Source organism: Carcharhinus amblyrhynchos, chromosome 15 (genome assembly GCF_965287045.1).
Source record: "Carcharhinus amblyrhynchos chromosome 15, sCarAmb.v2.hapA, whole genome shotgun sequence".
In the NCBI taxonomy this organism is placed as follows: Eukaryota; Metazoa; Chordata; class Chondrichthyes; order Carcharhiniformes; family Carcharhinidae; genus Carcharhinus; species Carcharhinus amblyrhynchos.
Window position 1 is genome coordinate 69,616,922 of NC_137338.1, and position 23,233 is coordinate 69,640,154.

A 23,233-nucleotide genomic window follows, 5' to 3' on the forward strand; every position below is an offset into this window, starting at 1 on the left:
TCTATGCATCCTGGGACACTCAGGGGCAATTTGGTTTGGCTAATGCACTTAACCACCTGGAGGAAACTGGCGCAGACATGGACAGAACATGCAAATTCTACACAGAGTGACCCAAACTGGGAATCAAACCCAGTTCCTTGGCACTATGAGGCAACACTGCTAACCACTATGCCACCATGCTGCCCAGTGAGGAAAACCATTTTTACCTAGAGGGTGGTGACAGTCTGGAATTTTTACCCTGGGAGGGTGGTGGAGGCAGGTTGCCTCATATCCTTTACAAAAGTATCTGGATGAGCACTTGGCACATCATAACATTCAGGACTGTAGGCCAAGTGCTGGCAGAAAGGATTGGGGGGAGTTCAGGTGATTTTAATGTGTCAGTGTGGACTCGATCGGCCAAAGGGCCTCTTCTGCGCTGCATGATTTGGGCGGCATGGTGGCAAGTGGTTGGCACTGCTGCCTCACAGCGTCAGGGACCTGGGTTTAATTCCTGACTTGGATCACTGTCTGAGTGGAGTCTGCACGTTCTCCCCATGTGTCTGCATGGGTTTCCTCTGGGTGCTCCGGTTTCCTCCCACCTTCTGAAAGATGAGCTGGTTAGGTGCATTGGCCATGCTAAATTCTCCCTCAATGTATCCAAGTGTAGCAACTAGAGGATTTTCATAGTAACTTCATTGCAGTGTTAATGTAAGCCTATCTGTGACACTAATAAATAAACTTTAAACTTTCAAAAACTGATTCTATGATTCTAAGTCCAGGATCCAGATACAGAGGGAGGAGACGAGGCCCAGGCTATGGAGTTTGGAGATGAGTTTTGTAGGAGTAATGGTGTTGAAGGCTGAGCTGAGTGAATAAATAGGAGTCTGACATAAGTATCTTTGTTATCCAGGTATTCCAAGGTTGAGTGTAGGGCCAGGGAAATGGCATCTGCTGTGGATTGTTGCGGTGATAGGTGAACTGTAGGCAATCTGGGAGGCCATAACTGATTTGTGCCATGACTAACCTTTTGAAGCACTTCATAATGATGGATGTCACAGGCACTGGACAATAGTCATTACAGCACACTGCCTGGTTTTTCTTTGGTGCCGGGATGATGGTCGTCTTCTTGAAGCAATGAGAGACTTCAGACTGTTGTGAAGAGAGGTTAAAGATGCCAGTTGGTCCACACAGGATCTGAGTGCTCATCTGGGTACCCCATCCGGGCCAGTAGCTTTGCACGGGTTGACTTTCGAGAAGGCTGTTCTGACATCTGCAATGGCGACCTTGGAGACGGGTTCAGCCGAGGCTTCTGGGTTGGAGAGCGTACTCTTGCTGACCTCTTGTTCAAAACTTGCATAGAATGCATTGAGTTCATCGGGGAGGAATGTGTCGGTGCCGGCAATTTTACATGCCTTCATCTTATACCCATTATGTCGGTTGGCAAGATGTGCCATAGGGATCAGTGCTGGGATTTCAACTGTTTACAATTTCTATCAATGAGATGAATGAGGGAACCAAATATATGGTTGCTAAATTAGCTGCTGGCACAAAGATAGGTGGGAAAGTAAGTTGTGAAGAGAACGTAAGGAGATTGCAAATGGTCATCGATAGGTTAAGTGATTGGGCAAAAATTCGGCAGACAGAGCACAATGCGAATGGGTAAATGTGAACTTGTCCACTTTGGCAGGAAAAATAGAAAAACAATATGTTATTTAAATGAAGGGAGATTGCAGAACTTTTGAGGAACAGAGGGATCTGTCTGTCCTGGTACTTGAATCAGGAAATATTAGAACGCAGATACAGCAAGTGATTCGGAAGATAAATGAAATGTTGTTTATTGCAAAGGGATGGTATACAAAAGTGGAGATGTTTTCCTCCAGTTGTGCTGGTGGGACCACATCTACAATACTGTGCGCAGTTTTGGTCTCCATATTTAAGGAAGAATATAAATAGAAACAGTTCAAAGAAGGTTCATTCGACTGATTCCAGGGATGAGGGGGTTATCCTACGTGGAAATTTTGGGCAAGTTGAACTTGTACCCATTGGAGTTTAGAAGAATGAGAGGTGATCTTATTGAAATATATAAGATCCTGAGGGGACTTGACAGAGTGGATGCTGAAAGAATGTTTCCCCGTATGGGAGTGACTCGATCTAGGGGACACAGTTTAAAAATAAGGGATCTCCCATTTATGATGCCGATAAGAAGAATTTTTTACTTCAGACATTGTCAATCTTTGGAACTTTCTTCCTTGTAGATTGGGGACTTCAGGGTCAGTGAATATTTTTAAGGCAGACATAGATAGATTCTTAACTAAGAAGGGAGTCAAGGTTAGGCAGAATATAGAGTTGAACCTGTCTGGTGGAGCAGGCTCAAGGGGTTGAATGGCCAAGTGCTGCTCCTAATTCGTGTGCTCATACATATGATGAAGAGAATGAAATTGTGAAGGATAAAGTGGTGAGATAAATATCAAATAAACATCTTGTATCAGATTTTCCAAGTGATGATGCCACTATCAAAATGGGTAGATTGAAAAAGGAACTGGAATAATTGACTGAGAAGGTAATGGCCGAGTGGTATTATCACTAATCTATTAATCCAGAAAGTCAGTTAATTCTCTGGGGACCCAGGTTTGAATCCTACCATGGCGGATGGTGGAATTTGAATCTGAGTAAAAGAAAATCTGGAGTTAAGAATCTACTGATAGCCATAAAACTATTGTTGATTGTCCAAACAAAAAACACCTGGACCCACATTACTGAATCCTTTAGGGAAGAAATTTGCTGTCCTTACATGTGACTCCAGGGCCACAGCAATGTGGTTGACTCTCAATTGCCCTTGGGCAACTAGGAATGGGCAATAAATGCTGGCAGCCAGTGACTCCCATGTCTCATAAATGGATTTAAAAAAAAGATAATAATTGAAAAGGAATCAATTCTGACAGAATTAATGAAACTTGAGACAGATACATCACTGGACCCTATTAGCTGCAAATGAAAGGTGTCAAGAACAAATATGCAAGTTGGAGGAGACAGCCAAAATATCATTTTGGTACAAAAAGGGAGAGAGGGATAGATCTAACTATACACTCGGTGAAACTTCAGCTGTGGGCAAAGAATCAGAATCTATAACTCAAGAAAAAAAGTGAACATTCAGAAATGGGTAAGCTAATCAAGGACAGCCACTTTGTATTAGATGAAGATAAAGTTTCTGATGAGAGGTCGCTAGTCCAAAATTCTGTTTCCCTCGACACAGATGCTGCCAGGCCAACTAAGTATTTCCAGCTTTTTCTGTTTTTATTTCAGATTTCCAGCTTCCATATTATCATGCTTTTGTGTCAGAGAAAGGCAAATTGCGTTTGGCAAATCTAGTAGTTTTTTTATCCCCCAAAGCAGTTAATTTCTTGATTCATATAAGGAATGAAGTTGATGTAATCTGTAAAGGTTTGTTAGAAAAATTTAAACATAACAGGAAAGAGTGGGCGACATGGTGGCACAGTAGTTAGCACTGCTGCCTCACAGAGCCAGGGAGCTGGATTCAATTCCAGTCTCAGATAACTGTGTGGAGTTTGCTCATTCTCCCTGTATCTGCATGGGTTTTCTTCGGGTGTTTTGGTTTCCTCCCACTGTCCAAAGATGTGTGGGTTAGGTTGATTGACCATGATAAATTGATCCTAGTGTCAGGGGATTAGCAGGATAAATATGTGGGGTTACAGAAATAGTGCCCGGGTGGGAATGTGGTCGATTCAGATTAAATGGGCTGAATGGCCTCCTCCTGCACCATAGGGATTCTATGATTAGTAGAAGAGAAAATGGTAGGACAGGAAGTATATCAGCATTGTTGCTTAGCAGATGGGTAACAATAGGATGATTGAATACTGCCAGAGAATGGTCGGCCCCATAAGCTCTTACACAAAATGTTAGAATCCGTCATTAAGGAGGAAATTGCGAGGCATCTTGAAGGGAATTGCTTGATAGAGCAGACGCAGCACGGTTTCATTAAAGGGAAGTCGTGTCTGACAAATTTACTGGAGTTCTATGAGGATGTGTCTAGGGCGGTGGATAGAGGAGAGCCGGTGGATGTGGTCTTTCTGGATTTTCAGAAGGCGTTTGACAAAGTACCTCACAAGAGGTTATTGCAGAAGGTCGAGGGACATGGAGTTGGGGGTAGGGTGTTAGCGTGGATAGAGGATTGGTTGTCAAATAGGAGGCAGAGAGTGGGGGTCAACGGGTGCTATTCGGATTGGCGGATGGTGACTAGTGGAGTGCCCCAGGGGTCGGTGCTGGGGCCTCAGCTTTTTACCATTTATATAGATGATCTGGAGGAGGGAACCGAGTGTAGGGTGTCGAAATTTGCTGATGACACCAAGATTGGGGGAACGGCAAATTGTGCGGAGAGTGTGGAGAGTCTGCAGAAGGATCCAGATAGGCTGGGCGAATGGGCCAGGAAATGACAAATGGAATTTAATGTTGGCAAGTGTGAGGTGGTCCACTTTGGTAGGAAGAATGGTAGGAAGGACTATTACTTACGTGGCGAAAAACTGCAGCAGGCGACGGTGCAGAGGGACCTCGGGGTCCTTGTGCATGAGTCGCAAAAACCCAGCTTGCAGGTGCAGCAGGTGGTCAGGAAGACGAATGGGATGCTGGCCTTCATAGTGGGGGGGATTGAATATAAAAGTAGGGAGGTCTTGCTGCAGCTGTATAGGGCATTGGTGAGGCCGCAGCTGGAGTACTGTGTGCAGTTTTGGGCGCCGCACCTGCGCAAAGATATTTTGGCCTTGGAGGGAGTGCAGAGGAGGTTTACTAGGCTGATACCGGAGTTGAGGGGGTTGAGCTATGAGGAGAGGCTGAATAAACTAGGCTTGTACTTGTTGGAGTTTAGAAGAATGAGGGGAGATCTCATTGAGACGTATAAGATGATGAATGGGATGGATAGGATAGAGGTGGAGAGACTCTTCCCGCTCAAAAAAGACAGTAGGACTAGGGGGCACAGCCTCAAGATAAAGGGGGGGGCGGTTTAGAACGGAGTTGAGGAGGAACTTCTTCACTCAAAGGGTGGTGAATCTCTGGAATTCTCTGCCCGTTGAAGTGGTGGAGGCTGCCTCGCTAAATATTTTTAAGACGCGGGTTGATGGGTTTTTGATAAGAGAGGGGATTAAGGGTTATGGGGAGAGGGCGGGAAGGTGGAACTGAGCCACGACAGATCAGCCATGATCTTATTGAATGGCGGGGCAGGCTCGAAGGGCTAGATGGCCTACTCCTGCTCCTATTTCTTATGTTATGTTCTTATGTAGATTCATCAGGATGATGACAGCGTGGGGAATTGGTTATTAAATATGTGACTATTTCCACTATAATAATAGAAGTTTTTAAAATTCTAATAAAACCTATGAAAGGTTTTAATAGAATTTTTAAAAATTAATTTATGGGATGTGGGCATCGCTGGCTAGGCCAGCATTTATTGACATGCTTAACTGCCCTTTATTTCAGAAGAAATTTGAGAGTCAATCACATTGCTGTGGGTCTGGAGTCACATGTAGGCCAGACTAGGTCAGGATTTCTTTCCCTAAAAGGCATTAGTGAACCAGATAGGTTTCTTCTACCACAATCAGCTGTGGTTTCATGGTTTTTTCACCATTAATCTTTTAATTGAATTTAATTTTTATTGAATTTCATTGAATTCAAATTTCACCATTTGCTATGATGGGATTTGAATCCTCATCCCCAGATCCTGCTTTGGACCTCTGGATTACTAGCCCAGTGACAATACCACTATGCTACTGCCTCCATTATTTTCTTTGGCAGGGGAGTCAATGATAAGGAAACATTGATTTACAACCATCACTGAGAACAAAGAGAAAGGTTAAGAGAAACTTCTTTGTAGAAGGGTTTGCCAGAGCACGGAATATATTTGTCACTTGGGAGATATTGAGGCACAGATTATTACACCTTTTAAGAGAAAATTGCTTACACATTTTAAATTGATAAAGATAAAGGGCTATAGACAGAGAGCAGCAGATTGGGATTCGTCTTGGATTGTTCCAGCAGAGACAAAATGGGCTAATTTGTTACTGTTGTATGCTAATTTGATGCACTTGTAAATTGCCTTGAAGAACTCATCATAATAACCCTGAAAAAGCTTATAATTATCCAGGAAGAATAAGCTACTTCATGAGTGTCCACGACTTTGGACTTAATATCCACCCTTGACACACTATAGTTGCAGCATGTACAAACTACAATCATTCACTGGGTTAATATCCTGGAATTACCTACTTTGCATCATTGTGGTAGAATCACTTTCACAAGAATGGCAGACATTAGAAGTGTATCAATACCATCCTCTTGGGGCATATTAGCAATTAATGTGACATTGCGAGTGTCATACACCCCAGAGACAAACAAATTCCATTTTTCTGTGAACCCACGGCATAACAAGGCAAGTTATTCAAGCATTGTAAACAAGTACAGCAAAAATTTGAAAGTAAGAAGTTATGAGAAGCAGAAAATGCAAAAAATTGGAAATGAAGGCTATATGTCTATTTGTACACATGTGTGATTTTCATAGAGATAGATGGAGGGAAAAATGAAAAAAGATTAAGAGGCAAAGTTGGGAAGAAAGAAGTGTGTGACAGAGATCAGTGATAGGATAATGAAAAGGTAGTGGGGGAAGATTTGTTTATGTAAGAGACAGCGGGCAGAGCTACTATAGGAGATAGATGGAAAAGGTGCAAAATAACAATGAATTCTAAGTCGGCTCTTAATTAATTAATTTGCTTAATTAATCAAAAACAATTTATTTAACTTACAATATTTGAAAAAGAGAGATCAAGTTTCCAGATTCTACCACTGGCATCCTATGGAAAAACAAAGTTGTTCATCTTAATAAGTGTTAATTTAGCAAACCAAACAGCAATGACTTGCAGTAAAAGCATTGTCTATTTACATTACGTCTCTGACATAATTCTTGGATAAGGGAACAGAAGGTGGGACAGAGATCCAGTCTGTCAGATTCCCACATTCCACTGATAATTGCGGAATTTTCCCTGAGATATGACAGCAGGAAATGAAGATATTAATTTTCAAATGATGGAAAATCACAGCACAAAGTATTAATGGCATGTACACCACAGCTATTCAGGCCCCAAAAGGGCCTACTTCTTTGGTTGCCAAGGAGACGGACAATCACATCTGATAGCTGCTACAACCCAGCCTTGTAGTAGCAACTTTTCTCCCTTGGGCTATCAACACAGGCAAACATCCACAAACATTTTATTAAAGATTATCACGCAATGTCCCAAAGGCTACAATCTTATCCAATCAAAACTAGAGCAGTATTCTGACCAAAAGGAAATTTCAGTCCCTTATCATTAATTACACAAGTATTCAATAACAAAAGTATTCAAACACATGATGAGTTTGGACAGAGTAAATAGGAAGTGCTCCTACAGATGGAAGGATTAACAATCAGAGATTTAATGTAATTGGCAGAAGAAGTCATGCACTATGTGATTAGGATCTGGAATGCACTGCTTGAGTGGGTAATGGAAGCAGGTTCAATCATGCTTTTATTTACACTCAGTCAAGCTGATGCAGATTGGAAAACTTCGAGGCCTGCAGCTGTTCAGAATCTGGTAATGCCCTCACTATCATATTAAGTAAAACGTAATCAAAGGCTTTTGAGACTGGCTGATTTTTGAAGTAAGTACTTCTATAAAGGTATTAAAAGACTTCGAAAAAAGACAATTTCATCATTCAATTTAGTACTTCCGTTGTTACATTTTTACTTATTTAAAATCTTATTCTGTATGTGAGGAATTAAATAATTGGAATGCTTTAACTTCCCAAGGGCAATTAAAATGCTGGCCTAGCCATGAGACCCATGCTCTGTTAAATACATTTTTATTTAAGAATTACTATTCAATTAATCTTCTGATTGAGAAATTATTAAATCTTATGAAAACAACCAATGTCACTCTTCTCATTTTGATGAATATGTTCCTTACCTTTAACATAGGTTCATTCCTCTTTTATTTTGAGCTATTTAACCAAGAATGCTGCAGCAAATGTTACAGGAAATAAATAGTAGCTCACAAGAATGTAGCTCATCCGTTAGACTTACAAGTTGATGTTCTAGCTGTTAGAGTTGAATTTCTGATTCTTTTTTGTACCCACGTTATGGTTTCTCTGTGCAATGCATGGAAATTAATTTTCTTCTAGGAAAAAATAGCTCTTTAAAATACCTGGGCACACCAAATAAAGTTGGAGTCTTTGAACTTCACCATGAACTGCAGGTTAACAGTCCTTCCAACATTCAATTCATTCATTGGTTCCATCTCTATTAGAGAGTCCTCATCAACAGACTCCGCTGTGTCAATGGTCTCAAAATCCCAGACCTGAAATCAATTGAAACAGTTTAGTTTACATACAGCTGAGAATCCCACACAAAATCCAAGTGGAGCATTCACGTGACATAACTTTTCCTACTTTAAGGTATCTGTTACTTCAAGCCCATTTTACCAACACTAAGTTAGTGCTGCAGCGTACTGAAGCCTTGGCTCATTCTACATAGCCAATCCCAACATTGTGAGTTCATGAATTCAAATATGCCATCCTTAATCTGGCAAATGGAGATTATAACTGATTTTGTTTTATATTTCTCTAGTCACAAGAGTACAGAAACAAGGAAGTTGTGCCAAACCTTTATGAAACACTGCTGTGGCCTCTCCTGGAGTACCTAATTCCAGTTTTGGGCACCACGTTTCAAGGTGTGAAGGCATTAGACAAGATTGGCAAGAATAGTTCCAAGGATGAGGAACTTCAGTTACATGGAGTAGTTGAGTCTATATTCCTTGCAGAAGAGAAGGTTGAGGACAGATTTAATAGGGGTATTCAAAATTCTGAGGGGTTTGGACAGTGTAGATAGACCTGTTCCCATTGACCAAGAACCATAGGACACAGATTTAACATAATGGCCAAAAGAAGCAATAGTGGCATGAGGGAAACTTATTCATTCATTGAGTGGTTGGGATCTGGAAACCACTGTCTGAGGGCATAGTGGAGGGAGATTCAGTTGAGGCTTTCAAAAGAGAATTTATCATTGTCTGAAAAATAAAAATTTGCAAGGTTACAGGTAAAAGGCAGGGGAGTGACATTCGTTGTCTCTTGCAAAGAGGCAGCACAGACAAAACAAGTCAAATGACCTCCTTCTGCGCTGTAACCATTCTATGATTTTATGATTCCATTTAAATGCCTGCTCCAAATCAAGTTTCTCTGTCACTGATATTTTTGTGTCTGCAAGCAGCTTCCTGAAGGCTGTGCCAGGTAAGTGAGTTCATGAGCCTTGGGAGAAACATGCTGTGGAGTCAGGAACCTTTTTACAGGTAAACCTAAGTGATCTTGCCAACTTCAATTGTCATCATTTAATAATTTATGAAGATTTAAATATGTTTACAATACAGTGATTTGATTTTCATGTTGATTTAATGTCCTGACATACGCTGTGCCTTTGAAGCACTCTTCCAGAATCCACTAGCTATAGAATCAATGAACCATATACTAACATTGGTAAGTCTTTGAAATGCTAATGAATTAAAAAGAAAACAATCAGGCATTCAATATTCCCTTTGAAGAAATTATCTCTCTTATCTTCTCATAAAACTGTTAATCAAACAGAGCCTTAAAATTCCCACTGAAGGAATCTTTCATCAAGTCTGAATAAATGCATCAACACTGAAAAATGATTTCAAAGAAAGGTCCAGTTGTAGTAAGGTAATAAAGCTGTCTATTAAATAAAGCTAACAGTCCTCTTCGCAAGTCGTCGAGTCCCTACAATGTAGTAGACTATCTGGCCCACTGAGTCTGCACCAGCTCCACCTCATCCCCATAGCTCTGCACATTTACCATGGTCAATCCACCTAATTTACGCATCTTTGTACACTAAGAAACAATTTAGCATGGCCAATTCACCTAACCTACACATCTTTGCACCGTGGAAGGAAATCAGAACACTCAGAGGAAACCCACACATGTATGGGAAAAATAAGCAAACTTCACACAGTCACTCAAGACTGGAATCGAACCCGGGTCTGGCACAATGATGTAGCAGTAACCACTGTGCCATTGTGTAAGCAAACCTCTGCTGGGCTGAACCCATTAGTCGTTTTTAGAGTTGAACCAAGGATTCACAATGAGACATTGAAGCAAAACAATCTGGCCCTGCTTCCTTTGTTACAGTTGGCAGAGAATTGAGCTAAAGGGTAGCTTTCAGTTGAACAATGGTAAAAATTGATGCTTCATAAGGATCAGTCCTTGGAGCACTGTTGATCACAATTTACATTCATAATTTGTACTTCAGGAAAAGTAACTTAGTATCAAGGTTATAAATGATACAAAATTAGGAAGTATAATTAATATGTAGGAAAAGTGCAACACAACATAAGAAGGCAAACCCGGAAGTTAAATAGAAAATTAACGTCATTGTTTGGGAGGGAAAATAGAAACATCACCTCTACCTGAGAAAATAAGAAACAGAACAGGATAAAGAGCAAAGGAATCTCAGGAATTAGAATATAAGAAATGAGAAAGACTATTTGGCCCATTGTGCCTACTCCACCAGTCATTATGAATGTGGCTGAGCTTTGGCCTCAAGTCCACTTTCCCACTCACTCCCCATATCCCTTCATTCTCTGAAGGAACCAAAATCTGTCTAACCTCACCTTCAATATGTTCAATGATGCAGCATTTACAACCCTCTGGTACAGAATTCCAAAAATTCACAATCCCATCTCCTCATCTTAGTCTCAGGATGAGAAGGCAGTCATTTAGGAGTGTGCCTTCATGTTCTAGATTTCCCAGCCAGGGAAATAAACTCTCAGTATCTACCCAACCAAGCCACTTCAGAATCTTGTATGCTTCAATGAGATCATTTCTCATTCTTCTAAACTTGAGAGAACATAGATCTAACTTATTCAGCCTCTCATCATTGGGACAAACTTCTTATCCCAGAAACCAGTCCAGTAAATCTTCACAGTATCATCTCCAATATAAATATATACTTTCTTGAATATGGAAACCAAAACAATGCACAATATACCAGGTGTGGTCTCACCATAGGCTGTTCAATTATGGCAAGACTTCCTCCTTCTTGTACTCTAATGCCCTTGCAGTAAAGGGCAACCTTTTATTACTTCCAAATAGTTTACTGTACCCGCACTGTGTAGTTTGTGCGAGTACACCCAAGTCCTTCTGAACATTCAACATCTACAATATCCACATAGGCACAGGGAGAAGGTGAAAACTCCACACAAACAGTCATCCAAGGCCAAAATTGAACCCGGGTCCCTGGAGCTGTGAGGTAGCAGTGGTAACCACTGTGCCACTATGTCTTCAAAACGGAAATTTAAAATCATTGAAAGACTATGTATTTAGGCTTGCACTAAGCTATCAGCAGCTAAAGGTTATATTCAAGCATCATCCCATTTATTGAAAAACAGTTTAATCCACATTTAGAAATTGTGGAGGTGGGGTGTGTGGGGTGGGGGAGGAGAAGGAAAAGATAAAGAAAGGTAAGAACAGACAACTACTGCGACAATACTGTGCAATTGCACAAAAAATACTCCTGTTACATGATATAACAATTCCTTAAATTCAACCCCCTCTTTCAAATTAAAGTCACGTCCTCAAAGCATTTAGATATTTTTAAGAATGCAGACTTGTCTATCAAATAGCAGACTTTGGTTTGCTAGGATAAAATGTCCAATCAGCAATAAAAGTGAGTGGAAAAGATTTTAGCAGAGGTTTTTCACAATTGAAAACATTTTGTTGACAAAGCAAAATTACATACTGGTCCTCCATGAAGATGTATGGAAGATTTGCTGGAGTGAAAAATGGTATGGGCACTGAAGTCCAAGACATAGAATCAATCTGGGTAGGAATAAGAAATAGCAAAGGAAATAGTTCCTGGTGGGAGTAATCTATAGGTCCCAAACAGTAGCTCTACAGTCGGTCACAGTATAAACCAAGAAATACTAAGGGCTTATAAGAAAGGTACGACAATAATCATGGGTGATTTTTACATGTATATATATTGACTGGAATAATTATATTGGCATGGGTAGGATTGAGGGAGAGATCATGAAATGTATTAGAGATTGTTTTTTGGAACAATATTCTGTGGAACCAACCAGGGAGTAGGCTACTCTAGATTTGGTCTTATATAATGAGATAGGGCTAATAAATAGTAAAGGATCCTCTGGGGGAGAGTGAACATGGCATGCTAGAATTTCAACTTCAGTTTGAGGGTGAGAAACTGGAGTCCCACACTAGCATTGTGGAGTTAAACAAAGAAAATTACATTGGCATGAGGACAGATTTGGCCCTTGTGGATTGGGCAAGAAGACTAAAACGTAGGACAGCTGATGAACAGTGGCAGATATTTAAGGAGATATTCAAGTCCTCTCAACTAAAATATATTCCTGAGAGGAGGAAAGGTGGCAAGAGCAGGGAAAGACTTCCATGGCAAAGCAAGGAAGTTAAAGTTAAAATAAAGATAAAAGCGAAGGCATACTGTATTGCGAAGGTCAATGACGCACTGGAAGATTGGGAAACTTTCAAAAATCAGCAAAGGGTCATCAAAAACGCAATAAAAAGAGTAATGGTAAATTATGAAAGAAAATAAGCGCAAAAATATAGACATGGACAGCAAAAATTTTGATAAGTATACAAGGCGGAAGAAAGTAGCTAAAGTGAATGTTGGTCCTTTGGAAAATGAGGCTCGGGAGTTAATAGTGGGAAACACAGAAATGTTATAAAAAGGGAGGAACTTAGAGAAAAAGTGCTGAACAAACTAATGGGACTGAAGGCAGTCAAGTCCTCAGGGACTAATGGCCTACATCCTAGGGCCTCAAAGGAAGTGGCATTCAAGATAATGGGTTCATTATCAATATTCCAAAATTCTCTTGATGCAGGAATGGTTCCGGTAGCTTGGAAAAATGCTAATAGTAACACCCTTATTCAAAAAGGGAGATAGGCAAAATATAGGAAACCATAGGTCAATTAGTTAAACATCTGTCATTGGGAAATTGTAAAGGAAGTAATCATAAAGGAAGTAATAACAGGACATTTACAAAGTTCTGTGCAGACGCCACACAGACAGTGACCCAAGCCAGGAATCAAACCCAGGTCCCTGCTTTTGTGAGGCAGCAGCGCTAAGCATTGTGCCACCTTGCCGCCCCAGTAAGTAATAAGGAAGGGTTAAAAGTAAAGAAGCTACGCTCAGTTACAAACACTTCATAAATCTCATTACCTTGGTCGCTGCAGCGTGCTCTCAGCATGGTTTTATGAAGAGTAAATCATGTTGATTAATTTGCTTGAGTTCTTTCAAAATGTCACAAGAAAGATGGATAATGGGGATCCTGTAAATGTAGTATATCTAGACTTCCTGAAGGCATTTATAAGGTGCCACACAAAAGATTAGTACACAAGGTAAATTCACATGGGATTAAGGATAATTTATTAGCTTGGATAGAGAAATGGCTAACCAACAGAAAGCAGAGGGTTGGGATATCATTCCACTGTACTGCTGATAAATAATTTCCTTTGTTGTGTGGTATTGCTTTCTGGAGGAAATCACAGTCTTTCATTACAAATGCAAAATGCTGTGTCTTTCTGTAACTGAATGAACCTCATACTTCTGTGTGTGTGTACCTGTGGACGCATGTATGCCTGTGTATGTGCATGTCTGACACTATAGTTAAGTAAGCCCACCAACGCCTCTACTTTCTCAGAAAACTAAGGAAATTTGGTATGTCAGCTACGACTCTCATTAATTTTAAATACGCACCATAGAAAGCATTCTTTCTATCACAGCTTGGTATGGCTCCTGCTCTGCCCAAGACCACAAGAAACTACAAAAGATTGTGAGTGTAGCCCAATTCATTGCACAAACCAGCCTCCTATCCATTGACTCTGTCTACACTTCCTGCTGCCTCAGCAAAGTAGCCAGCATAATTAAGGACCCCACGCACCCCAGACATTCTGTCTTCCACCTTCCTTTGGGAAAAAGATACAAAAGTCTGAAGTCACGTACCAGTCGACTCAAGAACAACTTCTTCGCTGCTGCTGTCAGACTTTTGAATGGACTTACCTCGCATTAAGCTGATCTTTCTCTACACCCTAGCTAAGACTGTAACACTACATTCTACACTCTCTCGTTTCCTTCTCTTGGCATGCTTTGTCAGTATAGCACACAAGAAACAGTACTTTTCACTGTATGTTAATACTGTATGTTAATACATGTGACAATAATAAATCAAATCAAATGTTTGTGTGTGCAGGTGTGTATGTTGGATTACTTACGATAACACCTATGTAGTTAAATCCTCATAAGAATCATATGGCTCAGGAATAGGTTATTTAGCCCCTCGCGCCTATTCTGCCATTTAATATGATTATGGCTTATCTCATCTCAGCCTCAATTCCACTTTCCTGCCCATTGACCTTTCAAACCCATTACTAATTAATGTTCTAGTGTCAACTCCCAACAAACCTCTATGGTTGATGGTATTTGCAAATTGTAAGAACAGTTTAAACACACTTTATGTGAAAAACCCACCCAAGCTGCTTACCTTCTCTCTGTATCTTTTCACAGAAATTTTGGAATATGAAGGTAACTGTTATTATAATACTGACAATAATTAGTACTTACTTGTGATTTGTGTAATTATCGAGACTAAACGTGAAGGCAAATTTTGAAGTGGAAAGAGCAGACAGCAGAAAAATTATAACTTTATCTGAATAATTCAAGTGCACTGAAAATTATGGAAAAAATAGAAACAGTGGGTGGAAAGATTTGTACTTTTCTCACAAATAATATGCCAAATAAATATGACTGCAATGTTGTGGGGTAAGTACAGGGTGCCGGGGTTGCGGGGGGCGGGGGGCGGGGGGGGGAACGGTGGGATGGTGGTGGTGGTGTGGTTACACTTATTTGGCATTTTTCAATCCTATGTGAGGGATTCAGAGGGCACCTGAAATGTACCAAGAGTTTAGCAGAGATCACTAACACAGGTGTCAATCTATGGGAACTGACGCTTCAGGATCTCTTCAAGTCGTGCTTTGTCCATGCCATAACTGCAGTTTTTATGTTGCTAAGTACCCAGGCGGCCATTAATGATTGATGTACTGTTTTTACATTTCGCACTGTCTCATTAAATATGTCAGTTTAGGAAACCACAACCTCAAAGTTAAAAAACACCTGACTTGTCAACTTTGTTGTTTGGTATGTTACAGGAATAAAGTGCACTACAAATGAAATATGACATCCCTGGTAACTATGTTGGAGAATTCAAAACCAAACATTAAATTATTCTAAATGGCTGCTTCCATTTCTGAACATCACCAATTGAATCAATCTGACTTTCGGTAAAGAATGTGAGTGATTATGGGCTTTTTATCTGTACTGTACTTATATATATATATATATATATATATATACATACATATTTTATATATATGCATTTTCTCTCTTAAAATGTCAACTTGGACATGTTGAGAGTTTATTCTTGAATCTGTAAAACATACTTCAGACCTAAAAAACTCCCACTTTCAGCAATTCATAAGAGTACTTCTTATTCAGGACTTGCACCAAATGCTATAGTACGCTAAAAGGTTAAAAGTAAAGAAGCCACCCTCAGTTATAAACACTCACAGTCTCGTTACCTTGGTCACTGTACAGTACTATCAGAAGTCACTGTCCAGGATTTCATTCATGGTTTTACCCGAACGGAGAATAAATTATTTCTCTTCTCCAGTCTGTCTCCTGCTCACAGGCCATGTAATCTTCAATAACAGCTCTATCAATGATCTCATCAAACAACTTTATCACATTTGCAGAAACAAAACTCTATTTTGTCGTTCATAAGCAATTTTAAAATTTGGTCTGATGGCCTTTTTTTTTTGCAAGGAAGTCTGTGTTCTGGATTGCATTCTCTAGGTTCTATGCTAGATAAAACTGGGTAGTTTGCTGCCATGACGCGCAGTGTCTGATGAGCCACAGCGAAAAACCGCACCGACTTCCTCAGAAGACAAACACGGAACATGACTGACAGAGTACCCTTCATCATCCAGTACTTCCCCGGAGTGGAAAAAACTATGACTTCTTTTTCGGAACCCTTCAGCATGTCATCGATGAAGATGAGCATCTTGCCGAGGCCATCCCCACACTCCCATTACTTGCCTTCAAACAACTGTGCAACGTCAAACAGACCATTGTTCGCAGCAAACTACCCAGCCTTCAAGAGGACAGTGACCAACAACACCACACAACCCTGCCACAGCAACCTCTGCAAGATGTACCAGATCATCAATATGGATACCACCATTACACGTGAGAACACCACTCACCAGGTACAAGGTGCCAAGTAAGGTGGTGGAGGCAAACACACTAGAGTCCTTTAAGAGTAACTTAGACAGGCACATGACTGAGTTGGAGATGGGTGGATATAGGAGATCCTTTTAAATAAGGGTCATTAGCATTGGGGCATCCCTGGTAATGTAAATGGGTATAGTATGATAATAATGTTTTTTCTCTTTTCATTGACAGGTTTTAAGTCGGTCCACCTTGTGTCCAACGAGGGGCATACACACGATGGGTCGTACGGGGGCTGCTCTTGGTTGCTCGAGATTGGCCTAGTGCTTCATGCCGTTAGTGTGTACCTAAACTGGACAAGATACTGGGCAAGATGACAGCTCAGTGACTATCGCTGATTGCTGTGCAGACACATGGATTTGGGCCTGTGTCTGTGGGAGTTTGCGCATTCTCCCCGTGCTTGCGTGGGTTTTCTCCGAGTGCTCCGGTTTCCTCCCACACCCCAAAGATGTGCTGTTAGGCTGATTGGCAGTAATAAACTGTCCCTAAATCAGTTTCCCTCAATCTGGATGGCCATAAAACATTAGACAGGGGTCGTGGGTAGAGAGGTGGACTGGCGGTGTTGAGATGGCGGTGCGGGCTCGTTGGGCCAAAGGGCCTGTTTCCCGGGCTGATTTTATTCTTTGTTCTTTGTAAGGTACATACTCATGCAACTCGCCAACAACGTCTACCTCATACGCTGCAGGAAAGGATGTCCTGAGATATCAGCGAGACGATGCAGATACTATGATAACAGATGAACAGACACTACATGACAATTGCCAGGCAGGAGTGTTCCCTTCCTGTCAGAAAACACTTCAGAAGACAAGGGCATTCAGCCTCTGATCTTCGGGTAAGTGTTCTCCAAGGTGGCCTTCAAGACACATGACAACGCAGAATCGCCGAGCAGAAATTGATAGCCAAGTTCTTCACACGAGGATGGCCTCAACCAGGATCTTGGGTTCATGTCACACTACATGAACCCCCATCATTGGCTTGGGCTTGCAAAATCCTACTAACTTAATTGGCTTACGACAATTCACACCTCTTTAACCTGTGATTAGCCATCTCTCCACTCACCTGATGAAGGAGCAGCACTCTGAAAGCTTATAATTCCAAATAAATTATTGGACTTTAACCTGGTGTTGTGAGATTTCTTATTGTGCCAACCCCTGTCCAAGACTGGCATGTCCATGCCAAGGGTGGGAGCCTCTGATTTCACACTTTTTGCCAGTTACATCAGAAACAGTTGAAATGAGGTAACTCCAATTAAAAATGGGAAGGATTTTGCATCACTGAAGTCATCAAGTTCATACAAAAAGAGGGGGCAATTGAGATTTCCGCCCACAAAAAGCTGATGCAATCCCAATGTCCTAACAATCAAATTGTCGCAAAATACTGAAAAAACTCTGTTCAAAGTTAGGGTTATTTCTTCCATAATATCCATTAAGTGGAAATATTTAATTGCTTTAATTGTATCCAAATAATTGGCAGCCTGTGCCAATTGAATTATATGTTATTTGCTAATGTAATACATTTAACATAATTAATACATTTTCCAAAGAAGTGAGAGAGTTCACATGCAGCCTGATGACTGGTTCTTGTTGTCTCAGAATATAGCCCTGGCCAGAGTGAATAACAAGCAGCCATGACCCATTGGTTCATTGGACAATGAGGTGTGCATGAGCATGACAGTGGTCTTGGCCTTGATGTGCCAGGGCTTGGGCACATTGCTTTTACACATTCAGCAAGCTTCCAGGGTTTCTTACAACCAAAAACTGTCTTGCAGAGGGCAAACCATATACTACACTACTGATCACAATTGGTGCAGAGTGCAGTTTCTTGTTGGCAGAGAAGAGACAATGCCAGCAGTTTCATGATAAATTGACTATCGCTATCATAGGATGGGGTCACATTGGGTCAGTTTTACCACAGTTATAAACTTGTTGGTTCAATGATTACCATCACTAAATCCCTCACATATCAACATCCCGAGGATTACCATTTATCAAAGCTAATCTACCATCTACAAGACACAAGTCAGGAGTGTGATAAATGCTCTCCACTTGCCTGGATGAGTGCTCCAAGAAGCTCAACACTATCCACGACAAAAGCAATGCCCTTGATTGGCACCCTATCCACTATTGGCTGCAGTGTGAGTACCATCTGGGGCAACATGGTAGCACAGTGGCTAGTACTGCTGCCTCACAGCGCCAGGCACTCTGGTTCCATTCCGGCCTCAGGTCACTGTCAATGTGGAATCTGCACATTCTCCCCATGTCTGTGTGGGTTTCCTCCAGGTGCTCCCACAGTCCAAACATGTACAGGTTAGGTTGATTGGACATGTTAAATGGACCCTAGTGTCAGGTGGATTAGCAGGGTAAATATGTGGGGGTACGGGAATAGGGCCTGGATGGCTTTGTAGTTGGTGCAGATTGATGCACTGAATGGCCTTCTTCTGCACTGTAGGGACATTATGATTCTATGATCTACAAAATGCATTGCAGCAACTCACCAAGGTTCCTTTCACAGCCCTTTCCAACCCTGTGACATGAAGTCATACAGTGATACAGTGCAGAAAAGACCCTTCAGCCCATCACATCTGCATTGACAATAACTAACATTAAAGTTGCACTAGTCCCATTTTCCAGCACTTGTTCCATATCCTTGAATGTTATGATATTTCAAGTGCTCATCCAAATAGTTTTTAATGCTTGTAAAGTTTCCAGTCTCCACAACCTTCCTGGGCAGTGAATTCCAGATTCTCACTACCCTCTGAATGAAAATATTTTTCCCAGATCCTCCCTAAATCTCCTGCCCCTCACTATAAAACTGTGCTCCCTTGTGATAGACCCTTCAACCAAGGGGAACTGCTGCATCATATGCCCAAACCCCTCATAAGCTTATACATCTCAATCATGTCCTCCCTCAGCTTCTTTGTTCTAACAAAAACAATCCAAGCCTATCTAGTCTCTTCTTACATCTCAAATGCTCCATCCCAGGGAGCACCCTGGTGAATATCCTTTGTACTTTCTCTAATGCGAGCACATCCTTCCTATAGTGAGGTGACCAGAACTGCATTCTCACCTATAACTAATGTTCTGTACAGCTTCAGCATAACCTTTCTCTTATACTCTATACCACAACAGATAAAAGCATGTGCCTTTTAACTACCCTATTCATCTGCTCTGCCGCCTTCAAGGATCTGTGAATAGGTATCTCAAGATCCATCTGTTCTCCTGAGCTTCCTAGTTTCCTGCCATTCATTAAATACTCCCTTATCTAGTTACTTCTTCTGAACTTCATCACTTCACACTTTTCAGGATTCAATAGCCTCTTCCTGTAATCTATGACCTTCTTCTTCACTATTAACCACCCTATAAATCTTGGTGTCATCTGCAAACTTATTTATCATCTACCACCTAGAAGGACAAGGCCAGCAGGTGCATGGGAACGCCACCATCTGCAAGTCAAATGTACTATATCACTGTTCCTGAGTCAAGATCCTGGAGTCCGCTTCCTAATAGCACTGTTGATGCACCTGGACTGCAGCGGTTTAAGGAAACTCACCACCATCTCCTCAAGGGCAAGTAGGGATTGACAACAAATGCTTGCCAAAACAAGAGCACATAGATTCTGTGAATAAATAAATAAAAATCCTTAAGAGTCCAGGTATTCTATTAAATCTATACTGCACTTTCTTCAAGGCCAATACATCCTTCCTAAGTGTCCAGAATTGTTCACATTACTCAAGGTATGGTTCAGCTGGGGCTTTGTACAGGTGAAGAATGATTTCATCTTTTGAGTTTTAGTCTCAAGATGTAAAGGTCAGCATTTTATTGCCTTTTTGATTAGTTTTTGCACTTTTCATGACATTTTAATGACCTGTGCACCTGGACCACCAGGCTCCTTGGGATTTCTACTGTTTTTTTAGGTTTTCACGATTTGGGAAGTACCTTGTTCTTTCATCTTCTAGGCCTAAAGTGAATAATCTCACATTAATCTACATTGAAATCCATTTGTCACAGTTTTGTCATTGATGACGCTTTAGCACAGATCCTTGCAAGACCCCATTACTCACATGCTGTCAATTTCTATACCCGTGCATTATCCCTAATCTGTTTCATGCCACTCAGTCAACGGACTCAAGAACATCAGACTTTTGACCTTATATTAAGCTGATCTTTCTTGGCATCCTCGCTATGACTGTAACACTACACTCTGTACCCTCTCTCTTCCTTCTCCCCTATGTACTCTATAAATAGTATGCTTTGTCTGTATAGCACGCAAGAAACAATACTTTTCACTGTATCCTAATACATGTGACAATAGTAAATCAAACATCCTAACAAGGTAAATAATTTGCCTTCAAATCTAAGAGCTTCAATGTCAGATAACAATCTGATTTTATCGAACAGCGTTTCAAAGTCCATTTAAATAACAAATTGCCTGTGTGTCAGGTAATAACCCCAAGATTATTACCCAAGTAATCATACTACATCAAAGGTTTATAAGACCTGCAGCATCTCAGTGGCAAACATTTTCTCCCAAAGGGTTTATAGCAGTTGCATTTACTCCAAGCAGAGCAAACCAAAAGCCTGAGAGGTCTTCAGTTCAATGTACCGTGCCTTAAAATCAAGCAGTTCGGGCATCAGCTACAGTTAATGACCTGAATGAAAGCCACAAGAAATTCTGAACACTTCATTATATGGACAGTATAAAGTTTGCAATGTGGGAATAAAAGATAGAAGTCAGGAAATAGCAAACGGCAGAAGGATTTCCAGATGTAGAAATTATTTTTCATGGTAACTCTCTCCTTCTAACCGGAAGACAGATGGCCATGCTGCACAAAAATTACAGCACAGATAAAGCCATTTGGTTCTAACGGGATGATGTTTTTGCTTCACACTATCTTTATCCCATCCTACTTCATCTGACCATTTCAAAGCATTGTTCTATTGATTTTTCCCTGATGAGCTCAATGTCAATTCACAATACTTGAAAAGGTAGGTCAACCCTTCAGATATTTCTAGACAGACCAGTACCAATCTCAACATACTGCACTGGCATGTGAAAATTGAAAAGCAAGACAATGGACTCCATACTAATTTACATATAGATCACACTGATGGTAGTAGAAACTGTAATTATGATTGTTCAGCTACTGGGTTTCACTATCTGTAACTACTCACCCGCACACAGCCATCAGTTCCGACAGTGATAAGTTCTCCTTCGTCCAGTACAAACTGATTTATAGGTCCTTGATGGCACGGCTTGCCATCCCTTCTGCAGATTTCCACTTTGATAAGACCACCATCCCACAACAACATATTGCCCCACTCAGAGCCGGAGACCACCTGCAAGAAAGCAGCATATTGTCAGACACAAGTACAATCGGACAGAATCATTGTCATGAGGGGAATTTTCCCTTGCGGATCATGCAAAGGTCCATTGACCTCAGGCCGGATTTTCCAGTTCTGAGGCAAGCATGGCCAGAAAAAGCCACCCATAAAGTTTTACAGCACAGCAAGAATCCCTTGATCCCATTGTCTCTGTATTGGCCATCAAGCACCTATTTATTCTAATCTCTTTTCCAGCATTTGGTCCGTTGAATGGGTAAATGTTATCTTGGTCAACACTCTCAATTAATATGACAAAAAACAAGATTCACTGACCATTCATGTCAACTTGTTCTGAATAAACTGACAGCCAGGTTTGCCTACAGAACAACAGTTCTACGTGAAAAATATTTAATTGGTTGTGAAAATGAGGGATATCCCGAAGACCTGAAAATAATTTGAAGCTCATTTTTTGCCTCAATTTAACTTCAACCATTCTTTTCTTTGTGTAACAATCGATTTCCATTAGACTGTCCTGGTGTTGCTAAATAGGGCAAAATTGCAAAACAAAATTTTCAGGAAGCTCCAGCCTTTGACACTGCACTGTACACAAGAATTCACAGTGATCAGGCCTGACACATAAGAACATAAGAAATAGGAGCAGGAGTAGGCCATCTAGCCCTTCGAGCCTGCCCCGCCATTCAATAAGATCATGGCTGATCTGAAGTGGATCAGTTCCACTTTCCCGCTTTCTCCCCATAACCCTTAATCCCCTTGCCTACCAAAAACCTATCTACCCGCGTCTTAAATATATTTAGCGAGGTAGCCTCCACCACTTCAATGGGCAGAGAATTCCAGAAATTCACCACCCTTTGAGTGAAGAAGTTCCTCCTCAACTCTGTTCCAAACTGCCCTCCCTTATCTTGAGGCTGTGCCCTCTAGTCCTGCTGTCCTTTCTGAGCGGGAAGAACCTCTCCACCTCTACCCTATCCATCCCTTTCATCACCTTATATGTCTCAATGAGATCTCCCCTCATCCTTCTAAGCTCTAACGAGTACAAGCCCAGTCTATTCAGCCTCTCCTCATAGCTCAACCCCCTCAACTCCGGTATCAGCCTAGTGAACCTCCTCTGCACTCCCTCCAAGGCCAAAATATCCTTGCGCAAGTACGGCGACCAAAACTGCACACAGTACTCCAGCTGCGGCCTCACCAGTGCCCTGTACAGTTGCAGCAAGACCTCCCTACTTTTATATTCAATCCCCCTCGCTATGAAGGCCAGCATCCCATTTGCCTTCCTGACCACCTGCTGCACCTGTAGGCTGGGTTTTTGTGACTCATGCACGAGGACCCCCAGGTCCCTCTGCATCGTAGCATGCTGCAGCTTTTCGCCCTGTAAGTAGTAGTCCTTCCTACCATTATTCCTACCAAAGTGGATAACCTCACACTTGCCAACATTGTATTCCATCTGCCAGGTCCTCGCCCACTCGCTCAGCCTATCTAGATCCCTCTG

General features: G+C 41.3%; 1 protein-coding gene across 1 annotated transcript in view; it reads right to left on the minus strand.

The window, feature by feature from the left end:
* Positions 1-23,233, minus strand: part of cfap44 (cilia and flagella associated protein 44) — a 204,809-nt gene that overhangs the window by 132,262 nt on the left and 49,314 nt on the right. The window contains exons 8-10 of the mRNA XM_080203185.1: positions 21,577-21,741; positions 8,220-8,372; positions 6,786-6,833 (exon numbers count right to left, since the gene is read on the minus strand). Coding sequence (XP_080059311.1) covers positions 6,786-6,833; positions 8,220-8,372; positions 21,577-21,741 — 366 coding nt within the window. The remainder of the gene's footprint in view (positions 1-6,785; positions 6,834-8,219; positions 8,373-21,576; positions 21,742-23,233) is intronic.